At 36.1% G+C, this 17,267-nt stretch overlaps 5 protein-coding genes across 9 annotated transcripts; 3 read left to right on the top strand and 2 right to left on the bottom strand.

Moving 5' to 3' along the window:
• The first annotated feature begins 62 nt into the window (after window positions 1–62).
• Window positions 63–1,167, top strand: LOC107932996 (COP9 signalosome complex subunit 5b-like). Its single transcript, XM_016865129.2, has one exon. It carries the CDS (start codon window positions 287–289, stop codon window positions 629–631), a length of 345 nt encoding a protein of 114 aa, XP_016720618.1. The 5' UTR covers window positions 63–286; the 3' UTR covers window positions 632–1,167.
• LOC107932970 (COP9 signalosome complex subunit 5a-like) lies at window positions 787–5,231 on the top strand. Its single transcript, XM_016865102.1, has 6 exons — window positions 787–812; window positions 858–924; window positions 4,511–4,588; window positions 4,774–4,839; window positions 4,947–5,024; window positions 5,142–5,231. The coding sequence occupies exons 1-6, from the start codon at window positions 787–789 to the stop codon at window positions 5,229–5,231; spliced, it is 405 nt and encodes a 134-aa protein (XP_016720591.1).
• Window positions 5,232–5,266: 35 nt separating this feature from the next.
• LOC107932995 (peroxidase 45) lies at window positions 5,267–6,822 on the bottom strand. The gene is made up of 4 exons (XM_016865128.2): window positions 6,468–6,822; window positions 6,177–6,377; window positions 5,918–6,083; window positions 5,267–5,843 (listed from the first exon to the last, which is right to left on the bottom strand). The coding sequence occupies exons 1-4, from the start codon at window positions 6,678–6,680 to the stop codon at window positions 5,428–5,430; spliced, it is 996 nt and encodes a 331-aa protein (XP_016720617.1). The 5' UTR covers window positions 6,681–6,822; the 3' UTR covers window positions 5,267–5,427.
• Window positions 6,823–7,623: 801 nt separating this feature from the next.
• On the top strand, window positions 7,624–11,085 carry LOC107932990 (uncharacterized). Of its 2 annotated transcripts, none has more exons than XM_041096930.1 (3): window positions 7,624–8,298; window positions 8,693–10,441; window positions 10,871–11,085. In XM_041096930.1, exon 2 carries the CDS (start codon window positions 8,834–8,836, stop codon window positions 10,082–10,084), a length of 1,251 nt encoding a protein of 416 aa, XP_040952864.1. In that variant the 5' UTR covers window positions 7,624–8,298; window positions 8,693–8,833; the 3' UTR covers window positions 10,085–10,441; window positions 10,871–11,085. The 2 variants fall into 2 exon arrangements, with proteins under 2 accessions (XP_040952864.1, XP_040952863.1); XM_041096929.1 differs by having other exon boundaries at window positions 7,777–8,298; window positions 8,632–10,441.
• Window positions 11,078–15,158, bottom strand: LOC107932989 (uncharacterized). 4 transcript variants are annotated; one of them, XM_041096927.1, is made up of 7 exons: window positions 14,589–15,052; window positions 13,102–13,374; window positions 12,166–12,999; window positions 12,015–12,065; window positions 11,846–11,944; window positions 11,561–11,728; window positions 11,078–11,449 (listed from the first exon to the last, which is right to left on the bottom strand). In XM_041096927.1, exons 2-7 carry the CDS (start codon window positions 13,348–13,350, stop codon window positions 11,294–11,296), a joined length of 1,557 nt encoding a protein of 518 aa, XP_040952861.1. In that variant the 5' UTR covers window positions 13,351–13,374; window positions 14,589–15,052; the 3' UTR covers window positions 11,078–11,293. The 4 variants fall into 4 exon arrangements, with proteins under 4 accessions (XP_040952861.1, XP_040952862.1, XP_040952860.1 ...); XM_041096928.1 differs by having other exon boundaries at window positions 14,597–15,042; XM_041096926.1 differs by having other exon boundaries at window positions 12,166–13,374; window positions 14,589–15,158.
• Window positions 15,159–17,267: the final 2,109 nt, after the last annotated feature.

Below are 17,267 nucleotides of genomic sequence, written 5' to 3' on the forward strand. Positions count from 1 at the left end.
CTACTTAATGAACATTGATGATAATATAATGATGGTTAATTACAAGTTGATAGAAGGATTTGATTGATAATATAATAATGTTTTGCTAATTAGTTAGTTTTGTTGCAAATTGAATATATTATAGAAGTGTAATAATAATTATAATGCGGATGGTTTACAGCAAGTGAAATAAGAGATCAAGCCGACACAGGTTAGTTGAAAGGGGTAAAAGACCTTAGAATTGGTAATTGGGTGTTTCATTAGGCGTAAGAAATACAAGTATGGATTCCACATTAGCCTAGAAAACATGGGAACTGGAGAACAATATCCTCACGGTGAAACACCACACCTTTCATCAGGCACTATCTACGACGAGACCGCTCTAGCCAAGTTCCAACAAGGCAAGCCTTCGGCCAATGATCACCACTACTTCAAAAGCGTTAAGATCTTTGCCCTTGCTCTCCTTAAGATGGTTGTCTATGCCCAATCTGGTGGCTCCATTGAGGTCATGGGGCTGATGCAAGGCAAGACTGACTCCGACTCCATTGTAATGGACGCCTTTACTTTGCATGTTGTAGGCACCAAAATTAGGGTTAACGCTCAGGCTGGGGCCTATGAGTATATGGTCGATTATTCCCAGACCAACAAGTAGGTTAGAAAAACCATCTCTTTTGCATTGTTTTTACCCTCAAACAATGGAAATTTTCTTCATTTTGTGAAATTGATTTTGCTGTAAAGTTCGTGTATGCTTGTCTACAGCTATTAATTATGTAAGACTAGCTCAGACAGGCAGAGGAGTTGATAATTATGGATGGAAACCATAACAGTGTTGTGTATGAAGATCATTTCTCTTGAGGTTTATGTTGTTTGTTTCATAGGTTTGATGATTGGAGAATGTTGTTGGATGGTACCATTCTCGTCTTGGCTACGGATGCTGGCTGTCTGGTATTGATGTTTCTACCCAAATGCTCAACCAACAGTTTCAGGAGCCATTCGTGGCAGTTGTTATCAATCTGATAAGGATTGTTTCTTCCGGAAAAGTGGAGATTGAAGACTTTGTTGGTTTAGCAGAGAACTATCAGAAGCATAGAAAAAAAAAAGAATGAATGGGATTATTTAATTCATTAACCAAGCAACTCTTATGTACATGTCTCAAGTACCAATCTCAAACAAAATTTAATTTCTTACTCCTAACAAGCTAGCAACTCCTAGCTTCCTACTCCTACTAACAAACTAATAAATCTCCCTAGGACTTATTCTTATTAATAAAAAAAACCTTTGCAACCCTTGAGACACTAACATTTCTCTTGACTCAAGTGTTGCAGACAGCAAGTTTATTCCTAACAAACTCAAATCGACTAACATGAAGAAAATTTAGTAAAAATATTTGTCATCCAATCCTCTGATCTGCAATAAACCAGTTTCTTTAATATTTGCCTTCTATGAATTCCTTCTAGACTAGTGCAACTTCAAGAGTTGCCTCCAATTGCTCCTTGACCTGCAATTCCACCTTTAGATCATCTAAATCAAAATTCCACCATTCAAAATCATCATCAGTTGCTCTAGAAAAATCATGAGAGTAACTAGGGCGTCACCCCTTCCTCCAAGGTCTCGTTTGCAATTAAAACCATTTATGGTTTGATCAACAGATCTTCTCATAGTCAATAATTCCTTTCTCAATTTTGCATTTTGCACCGAAAGCCTGATAACCTCACCAACTAAATTCTTAAACTCAACAACATTTACAGATGTCAATTCTTTCACATATGAAGCTTCTTCAGTCGATTTTTTATTTTGGAAACATAACCCACTATTCTCTTCTAAAAGTTGCACATGTTCCAGTTTTAGTTTTTCACTCTCGATCTCATGAGATTGAATCTTTTTTCATAGTTCATTAGCATGTTTTTCAGATATTTCATGTGCAAAAGATGATAATTTATAGAGAGAGAGAGAGAGATATGTCAATTGCTGCTCCAAGAGAGTTACCTTTGCATGCAATTTTTTATTCTCAGAACACTTGTTTTGCTGTTGTTCTTGCAGGATACGATTATCTGTATTTTTATCTCAAGCTCAAAACTCTTTTCATTACATTGCGTTATCAATTTCATAATTGTCTTAACTTGCTCAGCAAGAAAGTCTATTTGATCTGGTGTCATTACTCCCTGACACTTGGATGTCACTTGCTCCTTCTTGAGTGGATTCAATAAGAAGCTCTTCTCTTGCATCTTGATCCTAAACGATTCATTACCGCTAGAGTCATGGATCAAACACATTTCCTCTTCAAACATCACCTTGAATCCCTTCTCTATCAATTGCCCCACACTTAGCAAGTTTTGATCAATCTCAAGTACAAATAAAACATTTGAGATCAATTTAGTTCCATCACAACTCTCTATTGCCATTGTGCCTTTTCCCTTCACTTCTAGGTATTCACCATTTCCTATCCTTACTCTTGACTTCAATTACCTGTCAATGTCTTTAAACAGTTTCTCATCACAAATCATGTGATTGGTGCAACTATTATCAACTAACCAATTGTCACATAAAGTGCCTGATGAGAAGCAAGAGACAACAAACATGTGGTCATTTTCTTCTTTAACTGCAACATGTGCTCCACCTTGTTGCTAATTTCTTGGTTCCTTACAAAACCTCTCAATGTGCCCCATCAAGATGCACCTTCTAGACTTCACATTTGGCCTTCTCCAACACCTAAATGGGGATGATTCTATTTTCCAAAATACTTACATGAAGAATACTTATTATAATTTCCAGTACTTTTATCTTTTACAGCAATTTTTGAACCACCACTACCATCACTCTTCTTCCCATGCCACTTCTGATCCTCTCCTACTTCTCCCTACTGCATCTTAACCTTCAATGCTCTTTTTATGTTTCCTTCTTGCCTTATTAGCCTCCTCTGCTCTTGTGCTTGTAAAGCGCTAATCAACTCCACTAATCTCAATTGAGTCAAGTCCTTGATGCTCTACCAAAAGACAATTGTTGCTTCATACTTTTCAGGCACAAAGACTAGTATTTTCTAGGGGTGAGCGTTCGATCAAATCAAATGAAAAAATTTGAGCTAATCGAGTTGATGAATCATATTTTACCATCCTAATTCAATTTGAAATTTTCTCGAATTGAGTCGAGTGAGATGGAATTCGAATCGAATCGAATCGAATATATTTGAAATTTGTTATTAACTTTCATCCCTTATAATTTATTTATTAATCTTTTATGGAATTATCAATATTTCAATTTTAGCAAAAATTTATAAAGATTCAATATGATAAAATAATTTAATAATATAAATAGTACAAAATGTGAAATTTAATTTAATAATATAGATAGTAGATATAAATAAAATTATTATTTAGGTTTAGGATTTTTATTTGGATGATTTTAATTTTTTAGGTGGGTAAAGGGGGAAAATAGTGAGGGAGTAAAATATGGGGGGAATAAATGGGAGAAGTAAAATTTTGGAAGGGAAATATTCAAAAAAAAATGGGGAGGGGAGAAATGGGTTTGGGGTAGAAGGGGGGTGGGATGGAAGGGAGCAAAAGTTATGAGGGGAAAGTGGAAGGGAGTAAAAATTTTAGGAGGAAAGTGAACAGGTTTAGGAGTTTAGGGTAATAATGTAAATTATTATAGTTTGATATTTGTTTTATTCGAATTATTCGAGTTATTCAAATTCAAAAACCAAACTCAATTCGAACTTGAAATTTAAAAAAATTTCGAGTCGAATAACTTGATTTATTTAACTCAAAATTCAAGATTTTTTTCAATTTTTTCAAGTCGAATCAAGTTTTACTCACCCCTAGCATTTTCTACACTAGTCTAGAATAAAAGAGATTAATACCAAGAACTCTAATCTTGTTGGCAATATGTATCAGCTTGTCTGAGTATTCTTTCATTGACTCATACTTCTTTATTTGTAGCCTCTTGAATTCTCTAATTAAGTTCAACACCTTCATGCCTGTCACCTCCTTGTTAATAAGTCTTGAAGTAGTCTCATATCTTCTGTACTAATCCAAAACCCACAATTCTATTGAATATAGATAGTGAAACCGAAGCATAAAGACAAGTCTTTGCCTTAGTCTTCTTGGTGGTTCTCACCTTGTGTAGTTTGATCTGGTTCATAGTTAGATTGTTCGGAAGTGTATTCACCTCATAACCTTCCTCAACAGCTTCCCAATAATCACAGGTGAGGTTAAGATAGACAGGTTACTTGATCTAGATTTCATTTTTCTCAATATCTCACAAGTGTATCTCAATAAAAAAAAGAAGCAACCCTTATATACATGTATCAAGTAACAACCTCAACTCTTACCTTCTAACAAATCTCCCTAATAATTTATCAAATCTCCCTAGAACTTAGTCTTATTAATAAAAAAAACTTTGTTGCGCTTGAGACACTAATAGACTTTGGTGTGCATTGTAAACAGGCTATTATGTAATCCCATCGACTTCTGTTTTTTTTATCTTTGATGCCTGTTGTTTCTCTGTTTATTAACACTTGTATGTTTTGTTGCAGTATTATGCATTGGATATCACTTATTTTATGTCCTCTCTTGATTGCCACCTCTTGAATTTGTTATGGAATAAGTACTGGGTAAATACGCTTTCTTCTTTGCCTCTTCTGGGTAATGGAGATTATGTTGCTGGGTAAATTTCAGATTTAGGTAATTGTTCTTTTGTTGTATGCATAGTATAGTTTTTCTTGTTTGCACATGAAATCCAGTCCAAGTTTTTTTTTCTTCATTTTGGATCCCACTGTTTCATTTTTCAGCTGAATAGCTGGAGCAAGCAGAGAATCAGTTGGCTCAGTCTCACATTGCCCCACTAGGACCCCCTCGGAAGAAGGTCAATATAGTTTCTGTTATTTGTATAGTTGGCTCGAGCTATTTGGAGGGTAGCTTTTATCTTCTTTTTAACTAAATGCGATGTGGATACCTACTTATGAGTTGCAGGAAGAGCCACAGCTTGCTAAGATTACCAGAGATAGTGCAAAAATAACTATGGAGCAAGTTCATGGTTTAATGTCACAGGTGACTAGCTATTTTGATTGGATTCTTAGGATTTCTCTATTTTGAAAACTTGGTTGCCATTTTTAAATCTACCCTCTTCTCTTACTTCAGATTTAACCATTACTTTTGAACTTTTAGGTTATCAAAGACATCCTTTTCAACTCTGCACGACAGTCGAGCAGGTCTCGGAAGGAGCAATCTCTTCCTAAGCCTATGGTTGAAGCCTGACCCTAACATCCTGCATTTTTGCAATGCAGCAACAGTTGAAATGATTACGTTGCTGATATTTCCTTTAGCTAGAGATAGCAGCTTTTACAAGAAAAAAAGGAAAATGAGTCCCGACTTCATAGTTCTGTAACTTTTTGTTCCCTTGCAAGTTACAACGTTTGTTTCTTAACACCAATGAAAGATGATGCCAAATCAATTATGAAATCTTGTTTAGAACAAAGCAATCATTCCTGATTTCACCTTGTTTTCCTGTCTTGACCCCTATTCTCCCAAGCTTGGTTATGGCAGCTACAAAAGCCTCTTCAAATGCAGTATTGTTGGATGCAAATAGGTTAACAATATTTCTAGACCTTGCATTAGTGAACAAAGACTGATCAGAGGTGAAAAGTCCCTTCCCTTGTTGAAGGTTAATGTAGTACATGTTATCGAATATTCGGGGCGTGCTTGGGTCCATCTCAATGGCCATTCTCGGGTCAACATTTTCCGGGCACATCTGCTGAAGCTGTCTTGCATATGGCAGATTAAGTGTAGGATCAATTCTGCTCTTGCTTTTAAACTCGTAAATTCGTTTGGAGAACCGGCTGCAGTGTGAGAACCCAATTGTATGTGCTCCTACACACAACACAAGTTTATATTTATTTATGTAGCTAATTGATATGATGAAAAAGGTGGAACAATTTTAGTACCTGATAGTGCAACCAGATCTGTAAGAGTGAGACCATGAGAGGCAAACATGGCCTTGAGCTTGCCTAACTTGAAATCTGGATGAGGGAGATGATGACGCACGCTGGCTCTTGTTGAGATCCTACCATCAAGTCTTCCCAATTCTACTGCATAAGATGGCCCTCCAGTCTTCAAAACAGAAAAGAATTGATTATTTATAGCAGGCAGAGAGTATTTAAGTGGACAACGATGGATCAAATACCAGGTTTTATTGAAAAATACCAAAGCTATGACATCCCTAGTAGCCAGGGCTAAGATGTCAGCACATGAAACCTTGTTACGGCACTGAGGTACACTATCGACAGCAGCCTTGGCTTTCATCACTGTGTCGAATCCATCCCCAGCTAACGAAAGATTATCCGGATTATCCTTCTCTGCACTTTTTTTCCATGAAGAAGCTAGCATCACCGAAGCATCACACCCCTTCAACATGCAAAATAAATATGTAAGTTCCCTCTTAATCTGATTCCGATTAAACATAGAAAACAACGGTGGCAAAGGCAAAGGACAAACCCGGACGAAACAGTCATGAAAGAATAGTCTAAGAGTTGCTGGAGCTGTAACAAGTGTCTGCTCCAACTTCTGTTTAACTGCAGATTTGACGATTGATTCAACGTCAGGACACGAGTTGTGATAGTAACCGACCCCGAGTTGTGCATGGCTCGGACTCAAAGTAAGGAGGAGAAACAGGAGTAGGCAAAAGAGACTCAGGGTCTGAGAACTCATTGTTTGAGACAAGACAAGATGTTATCAATCCATTTGATGTTGTTATGTTAATATATTGCAAAGATGGATCCTTGAAAGAATCTTACACATAAGTCTAGGACAAGGGATTTCTGACAAGGACACTCTTTAGCACAAAGCTGGCATTTTTATGGGTATGGGAGGGAAGGAGATGTTTAATAAATAATCAATAATTAATTAGCAATGGATTGGATTAGCTTTTGTTCTGTAGTAGAGGAAGGTATGGTTTAGTGGGGGGGGCTCACTTCCTTTATGAATGGTGAAGCGCATTATATTTCATTCTGTTATTTTGTGTAGTGTGGACATGTGATGTGAGTGAGAGTCTGTGTGTTTTCCCAACATGAAAGCTTAGAGAATTTAGTTTTAGTGCTTGAACCACTCTATTGGACACCAAGTATATTATAGTTTGAAAAAGTTAAAGAATATAAAAGAAAATCATGGTCATGCAGCTGAAACTTGTGTAAGATATTATATTTTTTCTCCTTTATTTAATAAATAGGTATATTTTTCTTGTACTTTTATTAAAAATTTTATCCATTTTTGCTATTAAAGATTTATTCATGTATCTCAATATGAAGTACACTATTTTTTTTTATAACAACAAGTATCTTCATCCGTTTTAAGGTCTAAACTTAGTCCTATTCGGGTCAAAGGTAATATTCAGATAAAGTCTTTTCAACAATGTTAGCTCTCATATTCGAATTTAGTCCAAATATCAGGATAACCACACCAATTTTTAATAGTATAAATATATAATTTAAAAAAAATATTTCCTATTCAATCTAACCTATAAAAATTACTTTTTTAATATTTTTAATAGATGTACAAAATGCCATTTCCTAATACTTTTATGGAATGAAAGGAGAGGTAGGTCCTTCATGTCAACCTCATAAATATCAGGCACCTTTCTCCATCAACTTCAGTCTCCCACTAGTATACACTACAACAACATAAACAATTGCTTTCAAACACTTAAATAACGCTTAGCCATAACCCATACCTAGCTACTTGCTAATACCTCCCTCCCTCATTCATTCCTTTAGGGATAAAAAAGAATAAGAAAAAGGCAATTTCTTGTCAAAGTAGCAGACACCAACGAAGAAACCTCCTCATCCAACAATACATTCATCAACATTCATCAAAAAGAAAAAAAAAATATTTTTTTCTATTTTATGTTCATAAGATTGTCATAGATGAGATACCATAGTAAATTTTTAGATGCATAAATATAAACCAGAGAACGAAGAAGTTTGAGCATCATTGGGACTGTGTTTGGCTTTAAAAGTCAGAGTCAACGTCAAAGTCAAAGTGGCATCACTAACTACAATATTACATGCACAACCTAGTTTTGAAGTTGAAGATATAGCAACACAACACAAACATAAACTCTAATCATTAATATAAAAATATTTCTTTAGAAAGAAAAAATAAACAAGAAGAAGAGAACAGAGCTGAATCAAGACCCAGAAATTGAGATTTATTCATTCAAAAAGAAAATTCTCGAGAGGGAGGAGATCCAAAAAGAATCCAACAACGAGCTGAGTGAGTGGCTGTGGCACTCGATTTTTCTCTGCAAATTGGTCAACCGAGTTTGTCTAAGGTTAGCTCTCTCTCTTTCTCTCAATCTTTTAACCCTTTCTCTGTTTTCCTTCTCTTTCGCTCTTATTCCCTCCAGTTCCCCTGCTTCTGTTTATCCCATTGATATCTTTTTTCAACTTCAATTTCTCAATTCTCAATTCTATTTATTTTATTATTTTCTGAAACAACAACAACAACTCTTTGCTGGTTTTAATTGCTGCTGTTCGTTTTTATTTACTGCCTTGCTTTTGTTAAGTTCAGTATTAGGGTTTTGATTTATTCATTGACCGGTTAGGGTTTAGGGTTTTGGTTTTGGCGAATGTGTGATTTGGGTTATGCATTGTTTGGTTTATAGGTGGTTCAATTTGTATTTTCTCTTTTCATTCTGGAAACTGAAATACAGCTATGTGTCTTAGGAATAATACTGGGATGAATTGCTATTTTATTCTCGATACCCATGCAAATTGGTGAATTTGAACTTGTTGGGTGCTGGAGAAATTTGTAATTTTGGGTGGAAACGGCTTTCTGAATGGTGTAGGAGTCTGTTTTATTGAGCAATGCAACCCCAGCAAGGGTTCAGAATTGATTTAGCTGAATTGAAAGCTCAGATAGTGAAGAAGATTGGGGTTGAGAGGTCAAAAAGGTATTTTTATGATTTGACTAGGTTTTTAAGTCAGAAGCTCAGTAAAAATGAGTTTGATAAGTCATGTTACCGCTTACTTGGGAGGGAGAATCTGCCACTGCATAATCAGTTGATACGTTCGATGTTAAAAAATGCATGTCAGGCTAAGACTCCACCACCAGTTTTTGAAGCAGCTCCCGTGAAATCTTTGATACAAACTGCGAAAACTTCTCCTGCTAGAGAAGATGATGGACATCAACATGTGGGGTCACATCCAAATACAGATAAATGGTCAAATGGTGTTTTGCCAGTGTCATCCCCACGAAAGGTTAGGTCTGGAATTCGAGATAGAAAACTCAGGGATAGGCCCAGCCCGCTGGGGCCAAATGGAAAGATTGTTGTTTCATATCAGTCAGTTGGGAAGGGAGACAATAGCATTAAATTGGGTATGGACAATGGGGATTTGACTCCATATGACTATCAGAGACCAGTGCAGCATCTTCTAGCAGTTGCCGAGCAGCCTGAAATTCAAAGAGAAAGTTTGGTGCATTCCACAGGAAGACCAAAGGTGCCTAGTAAAGATCAGAGTGAAGGAGCCTTTGTTGAAGATGGGGAGGAGGTGGAACAAATTAATCCCATTAATCTCCTCTCTACAAGTTCTTTGCTTGCACCACTTGGGATCTCATTTTGCTCAGCTAGTGTAGGTGGGGCCCGCAAAGCTCCTGCGGTGGCTAGCAGTGGCGGCTTCATTAGCTACTATGACAGTGGCGGTTTGTATGATACTGAGACATTGAAGAAACGTATGGATCAGATTGCAGCAGTGCAGGGCCTTGGAGACGTTTCCGCAGAATGTGCTAGCTTGTTGAGTAGCATGTTGGATGTCTACTTGAAGAAACTGATTAGGTCATGTGTTGATTTGGTTGGATCAAGGTCAACAAGTGAACCGAGAAAGCACTGTGCCCACAAGCAGCAGCCTCAAGGCAAGCTTGTTAATGGTATGTGGCCAAGCAATCACTGGCATATGCAGAGTACCACTGGGCCCACAAAAGTTTTGCATGAGCAGGGGCAGCAGCGCTCAATATCTCTGCTTCATTTCAAAGTGGCAATGGAGCTAAATCCTCAGCAGCTGGGTGAAGATTGGCCATGGCTGCTTGAAAAAATTTGTATGCATTCCTTTGAAGAATGAGTTCCCTGCAAAAATTTGTTTATCATGAAGCTGTGATTGGTTCAACGTGTTTACAAGATGTTGATAACTGAAGCTCCTAGTTTTGGATTACTGACATGTACCGGATGGATCAGTCAGATAAAGCTCTGCCCTTTGCAAGATGAAATTATGGGTTTGAGTGTCAGGATGCCTGTACACCTGCTGCTGAGCCGGGATTGATCATATAATTATCTTTGAGCAACTGAAGTATGCTGCTTGAAAAGAAAGTGCTTACAACTGGTTGCTCTGTCGTAAGATTAGCAATTTTTGTTGGCTGTTTGCTGCCATTTCAACAGATCTCAAGTTTTTCTTGTAATTTACAGCCAATGAGGAGGAAAGGTAAAATTACTTATCTAAGAGATGCACCATTGTTCTGTATGTAATTTTAAAATCTGAGAATTGATTTGAGTTACTAATAAAAAATCGACATCTATTAAATTGTCCATTGTGGTTTATATTTAGATTTTCCCACCACATGCCCCAGAAAAATCTATTTGTTAAGCTCTGATTTTATGTTCTTGTGTAGCTTATGTATATATGCATATAGAATTAACATAGCAAGACTACACATTAGTTATGAGATGCTCATGCTGAGCTTAAGAATGTCAAGCAGTGACTGTTCTTTTTGTAAAGAGGCAGTTCTTATTTACTAAAAGAGGCAACAGTTTCTCAGTATTTGGACCTGTTCTTTTGGAGCAGATACACTTACTAGTGTTGTCCTTTATTGTTGAGCTGATTTTCAGTACAATTGTTTTCTTTTTTTTGTAGGTACAATTGAGAGGCATGATTATGAAGGGCCTATGTTCGACATGAGGATACATCTGAGGTCTTGTGCTTATCAATGTAAGTCCTTGAACTTTGAAGCAAGGGAGGATGAATGTAATTATATAAGTACTGTTTATATATAGTAAACCTTAGGCAATTGTAGCAATTAAGAGGGAAAACACTGATCAATTCAAACAGCGGCACCAGCAGTAAGCGTACTTTGATTCACATTTGTTTTTATTACCAGTGAATTGAGTGTTCCTTGCAGTGCAGAGTCAGTCCAAGCGCATCTGCTTTATTTGTTTGGATTTGATATTTACATGTGATCCATAAAATTAAAATTTAAAAATGCTGAAGAGAAAAGCCATCAATTTTGTACAAAATGAAACTCAGTCTGTTGCTTTCTTCTTCTATTCAAATTCCAACTCAGTTCTGAGATGAACAAGAAGACTGCATGGCTTCTGCTGATGCTTTGCAAATAGGGCACCAATTCTTCACCTGCAACCACTGCCGTATGCACCCAACATGGTACCTATGTTCACACTGCAGCCTCCCTACTTCATCTCCAACAACATACTCTTCCTGCAAAACCGAAACCGTTAACCAATAATGTTGGAACTGAAACCATTGCACTCACTAAATACCATAAGCCGACATCTCATTGATTGAGCTTAAAGTCATATAGGAGAGAACCTGGCATATACTGCATTTCACATCATCCTTTTCAACCTCACAGCTGACCTTTGCAACATCCTCCATAGATATTGCCTCGTAGATGCTTTTTTTAAGGCATTTCGACATTGCTTCTTCGGATAGTGCAGTGCTCACATTACCCATCCTCTCTTCTAGAGCTAGTAATTCCTATCATGATACCAACACGGGCTTAACTTGATACTTTACCTTTAACAACGAGAGCATATAGGGTGGAGAAACTTAAAATGCAAACATCACACCGCCGAAGTGGAAGTTAAAACAAACCTCGTATGACATATTGTCTATATCCAATCTCATGTCTCTATGTTGGTCGTAAAAATTCAGGCCATTAAGGAACAAGCTGGTCTCTAGAACAAGTAATTGCTGCAAGACAGAAACAGAATCAACAAACAGCGAACAATCAGGTCAAGTGGAACACTTCAAAACTAGTTACCTCATACGTCAACTCTTCATCTTGTTCGATCCTCTCAAGAGCTAATAACACCTGTGTAAACATAAAATAATTGTAACAGATGAACCTTTAATAACAAGCAAGTTATACATCCATGCCTAAGACAACGCATTGAACAATACTGTTAATATACCTCTGCAATGCCATCCATATTGTAGCGCCGGAAACTATCCCCGGTCATTGAAGAGCGGTTGATGCCAGCTTCAGAAGGAATAGACGGTATGATACTGTGTAAACTATCACTTATTCTACCTGCTCGACCGTAAGAACTAGCACAAGTTGAGCCAGTTTCTGTGGAAACAGGTGCACTCAAATCGATGGTTACAGCAGCTTGAGGCACTTGCGGCATGACCACAGGGGGCTCATTCAAAGTTAAAATACTCCCATTGTCCTGGTTAGGGAGTCTCCCTCTACCATAACAACTGCTTGATCTTCGAGTCCTAACTGAAGAAGCAACACTACTATCACTATTCGGGGACCAATTTCTAGCTCGCCTTGAATCAGAAATGGAGACACCGTGACTAGAAACATTGCTCCGTCCCTCCAAAGATGACCCACTCAACTTCTTTCCCTTAGTTGAAGAGCTACCTTCTCCATCCGCATTTCTCTTTTTTACTGTGTCTTTCCTTCTGCTGAGGCTTGAATCCGAAGATGAACAACCAGAAGGAACAACATCAGAAATAGAGTTACACTTTATATTTCTCAAACTGTACCTGCTTGTGTTGGCACGAGTTGCCAGGGAAGCACTACAAGAGGCCAAAGTAACCGATGGACTGGCAAGAGCATCCTGGTTGCCCAACCCCGAACGCTGACTAAAGCTTCTCCTCGGTTTTGTGTTTGTTGCTGCACAAGAGCTTCCAACTTCCATTACTCTAACTTCCCTAGAATCAGCATCATCGGCTCCGGGCTGCAACCCTCTTTGAATCTTTCCCGGTGGGGATATGAGCTCTGACCCTTCTGGCTCATCCTGAACACTACTAGTTTCAGATGAATCTGTTTCCAGCTGAGATGATAACTTTTTCTGAGGATTCGTAGAGGATTTTCTAGAGTTGATAGGTGCAGAGTATACCCTAGAGGAGCTTCCAATTATTTCCTTGCCACTCGATGAAGTGCGGTAAGGCGGCCTCGAAGATTTGGATTTTTCTGAGCAGCCACTCAGAGTACCTTTCATTGAGTTCAGCCTGCCACTGCACCCAATTCGGTTGCAAAATTGAGCATTCCGTTCTCTGTTATTAACATGATCCTTCAAGATAATGCCGGAACCCTTGCCAGGTACAACAAGCCCATCAGCAGCTCTTTTACTAGTATATCCATCCATCTAGTTAACAAGTATCCTTTATATCTGGAAAAAAAATATCAAAATCAACATATCATATGGTAATGAAAAAACCGCTAAAACCATGAAATCCATAGGAGAGCACAAATGGTCATACACAATCCGACCTCAACATACCACTCGGTCTTTTCCACTAGAGCCGAAGTTCATACCTTAAAATTATTTACTTTGGATATTTATAACTTATAAACAAGACAAGATTTTACTTCGTTTGCCATTAACATGATCATGACCGATCAATCAGCAAGGCAATTGTCGATTAGATTCAAGAAATTCCCAAAAGGACAGTGACAAGTAACAATAGTTAAAAGGCTATTCAAATTTGGGACCATAAAGGTAAAGCTTTGCAATCTATTTTCAACATAATATAATCCCTATCGCTGTAACATATGCCAACCCCTCCTACAGGGAGAAAGAATGCAATCCATTAACAAAGAGAATTTTGCAGAACCAAGTCCTAAACTTAAATTAGAAACTCAATTCTATTTCAATATCTGCTTGACTTATTCACCAAGAAAGGAATTTTTATTTTTATTTACCTTGTATGAGAAACAAAGTAAGCTAGAATTGCATGATAGGATTATGAAATCCCAAAGAAGAAAATTCACAGAAAGAGTTGACAAAAAGAACACCTGAAAACTGAATGGAACCGATAAAGATAAGATAGATAAGCAAAAAAGGGGGAAGTCACCTTTGTTATCCAAAGATCAAATACGTTCAAACAGAGAAGCTTTGAGATTTTTTTTTCTCAAAAAAAAAGAGTAAATAAATAAATCAGAAAAAAAAAGAGCAAAACAAAAGGAGAGATAGTCACATGCTCCCAGTACTGTATTTGATCCCAACAAAAGTGGGTTTTTTTCTCTCTTTGGTTTTCGAAGGCCAATGTTTTGTTTGAATTGTTCTCCACACAATCATTTCAATTTTTTTTTCCTAAAAAAAAAAGAAGAAACTTGGTCCGTGATCTAAGGGTGAAAAAAAGCTGATCACCACATTTCTTCGTTACTTGTCCATCCCTTTCCCCTTACAGACCACCATATACCCCAACTTCTTCAAAAGACCAGAATCATCATCGACCCATCCAAATATATAAATAAAAAAATTTTTAAAAAAATCTTTCATATATATACAGCATATATAATATGTATGATCATGAAACAAAGGAAGACCCTTTTTTTTTTCGGGGGCATATAACAAAGACCCTTACATGCCAAAGATAATACCTTTTTACCTATTTGATTGCTTCACCGTCTTCTGTTATTGATTCTTTGAAAATACAAAGAGAAAGGGTTGTGAAGTCCTAAAAAGAAGATGAGGTTGAAGATGAAGATGGAAGCTTGGTGTTTCAACTTTATACAGAGGCAGCCAACAGGAAAGGGAAAAAACAAGAAGCAAAAACGTGTTTGAAAGAAGAAAGAAAGACCCAAATAAATTGGCTGAGATTGTGAACCAAAACACCTAATCCTATTGTTATTCCTTTATAATCATTAATAAATGAAATAAGCAAATAATATTATTATTATGATTAAATAGTCTTTTTGAAAGGGAAACAAGCCATATATAAAGAAACAAAATAATGAAGAGAAGGGAAGAGAAGAGAAGAGAAAGAGAAAAGAGAGGCCTTTGTGTTTGTGCGGCCGACTGCTGCCTGCCGTCCCCTCCTAACACCAAATTGGGACCCCTTGTTTCTTTCCAACAAAACTTTCATTTTATTTATTATCAATAATATAAAAATGAGTTTCAAAGAATAATAAAATTTATTTTTGTGGACGGAAAAGGAACAGAGTACCCAACCCCCCATCACCAGCTCAGCCCCGTTCAATTTCCTCTTTCTACTCTCTATAACTTAATACTTTATTTCAGTTCAAATTACTTCAGGTAAATGTGTAGTCTTGTACTATGCTTCATGTACTCGTTGTTGGATTATTTGATTGCTTCACCGTTTTAGTATTTGTATTTTTTAATTCTTGAAATTTTAGCTTGATTAAATGGTAGAAGTTAAATTCTTCTATTAGTTTTATATTATGTGTAAAATTGTAGATTTAGTACATGTTCTTAAGTTGAATCATTGTTAGTTGTTATATTTTTCAAATTTTAAAATTTCTGTTTTAATGTTAACAATAGATATTAAACCTAATTTTTATAAGTAATATGTAAAAATTGCATAAACTTTAATAAATTTCATATCAAGACACAAATCTTATTCCCTGTTTCTTGATATTGAAATTCCAGTTAATTGGTCATTAGCTTAATAGTTAATACCCAAGCATTTGTTTGTATTGTTTAAATTTGATATTCACTCTTAAACTGCAAACTAATATTTGGAATTTAGTTCCAAAGACTTGCTTCATTGGTTTGGAAAGATTTGATTTTAAATTCTAGCATTTTTGACTTTCCAACCAAATCTGATATAAGAAGCAAAGCATTTTATTTTTATTAAGGTATAGCATATGGTAAGCTGCATTTAAAATGTAGATCATATTCATGGCCGCCTCCTACCTCCTTTTCTTTTCTTTACTTTACTTAACTTATCATGTATTTTATTTATTTTGAATTTAAATTCGATTTAATCTTTTATAATTGAGTCGTGATTTCATATCAAACCAATAAATCTTTCCGTAGCTTATCTAACATTTTTTCATTCCTTTTTTTACCACTAGAATAGAGATGGTAACACAATAGGACAAGATAGTTTTTTCCCGCCCCGCTAAACTCCCCACATAAATTAAATACTAATTTATTCCTATGAACCTAATTCAAAAAATTAAAATTATATTCAAATATGACATAATTTTTATTTTAATAATTTTATCAAAATAAAATAGTGCTAACTTTTTTTTTAAGTAGAATTATGGTATATATAATGGAATTTTAACAGTTATCTCAAGGTAAATGAGTTTGTAAACCTCATTCAAGTACTTGAAAAGTTAGACCCGACCCATCACGTCCCGAATGGATTTTGTATTTATCCCTATATTAGAATCTAATACTAATACTTTTTCTTTTTAATTGCAATTAGGAGCGACAATTTTGATTGGTATCAAATTAAAAACACAAAAATTGTTCCAACAACTTAAAAGGTAAATGATTAACCTTATGTATTGACACAGGGTTATATCCTCTTTTTTTCAATTTATAAACTTATAATACCAAAAACAAAACTATCAATTCATCAACCGCATCTACAATAATGATCAAGTTTTGGACTTGTTTTATTTGCAAATTTTGAGACTTGATTTTGATTTAGATAGAAGAAATGCGACTAATCAACAAACAAATGATGAAATCATTCCATTGCAGTAAATGGTTCAAAATGTTGACCGGGGGTGTGAAAGTATTTGAATTGAATGAAGAAAAGTTAGTCAATTTGCACTAACACGTCTAATTCTCCACCAACTTTATTGTAAAGAAGAAAAATTACTACTCACTTAACTCTTTAATACAAGAATGAAACCCCTTTCCCACCTCACTCATCGATTTTATGCCACTTTCCTTACCAACAATAAAATTATCAATAGCTCTAATGATAGATTTTGTTATATGTATCTCGTTGTATAGGCTTCCCCTCGTAATTTTATTGGGTCTATTTCGATTGCATCAACATCAATACTTTGTTAAATTTAAGTTTCGTGGACACATACATAAAATGTGTACAACTCCTTTGACCTATATCGCTAAAAATAAGTGCTGAGTCATTCTTTGCATGATTTACACGTGGACTTTGTTTAACTCGTTTTTGTCTCATATCCACTTACCTAAAAGTTATTGTATCTCTTAAGTGTTGACCATGATAGGACCTGCATCATACTCATGTTAGAATCCAAGTTAAAAGAGGATTACCTTCACCTATAAATACTTCACTCTAACCTTGGGTGAGACCTACATCATTAAAAACATGTCCT

This window comes from Gossypium hirsutum, chromosome D07, assembly GCF_007990345.1.
Source record: "Gossypium hirsutum isolate 1008001.06 chromosome D07, Gossypium_hirsutum_v2.1, whole genome shotgun sequence".
NCBI classification, from domain to species: domain Eukaryota; kingdom Viridiplantae; phylum Streptophyta; class Magnoliopsida; order Malvales; family Malvaceae; genus Gossypium; species Gossypium hirsutum.

Excerpts from the sequence above, each read along its gene's own strand:
- LOC107932996 (XM_016865129.2), top strand. The coding sequence starts at position 287 with ATGGGAACTGGAGAACAATATCCTCACGGTGAAACACCACACCTTTCA.
- LOC107932990 (XM_041096930.1), top strand. The coding sequence starts at position 8,834 with ATGCAACCCCAGCAAGGGTTCAGAATTGATTTAGCTGAATTGAAAGCT.
- LOC107932989 (XM_041096926.1), bottom strand. The coding sequence starts at position 13,350 with ATGGATGGATATACTAGTAAAAGAGCTGCTGATGGGCTTGTTGTACCT. Across the intron at positions 12,066-12,165 it reads ATATGGATGGCATTGCAGAG|GTGTTATTAGCTCTTGAGAG; the intron begins GTATATTAACAG and ends ATGTTTACACAG. Across the intron at positions 11,945-12,014 it reads ATGAAGAGTTGACGTATGAG|CAATTACTTGTTCTAGAGAC; the intron begins GTAACTAGTTTT and ends TCTGTCTTGCAG.
- LOC107932970 (XM_016865102.1), top strand. The coding sequence starts at position 787 with ATGGATGGAAACCATAACAGTGTTGT. Across the intron at positions 813-857 it reads GGAAACCATAACAGTGTTGT|GTTTGATGATTGGAGAATGT; the intron begins GTATGAAGATCA and ends TTTGTTTCATAG. Across the intron at positions 4,589-4,773 it reads TGTTATGGAATAAGTACTGG|CTGGAGCAAGCAGAGAATCA; the intron begins GTAAATACGCTT and ends TCAGCTGAATAG.
- LOC107932995 (XM_016865128.2), bottom strand. The coding sequence starts at position 6,680 with ATGAGTTCTCAGACCCTGAGTCTCTTTTGCCTACTCCTGTTTCTCCTC. Across the intron at positions 6,084-6,176 it reads CTAGGGATGTCATAGCTTTG|ACTGGAGGGCCATCTTATGC; the intron begins GTATTTTTCAAT and ends TCTGTTTTGAAG. Across the intron at positions 5,844-5,917 it reads AGATCTGGTTGCACTATCAG|GAGCACATACAATTGGGTTC; the intron begins GTACTAAAATTG and ends TGTTGTGTGTAG.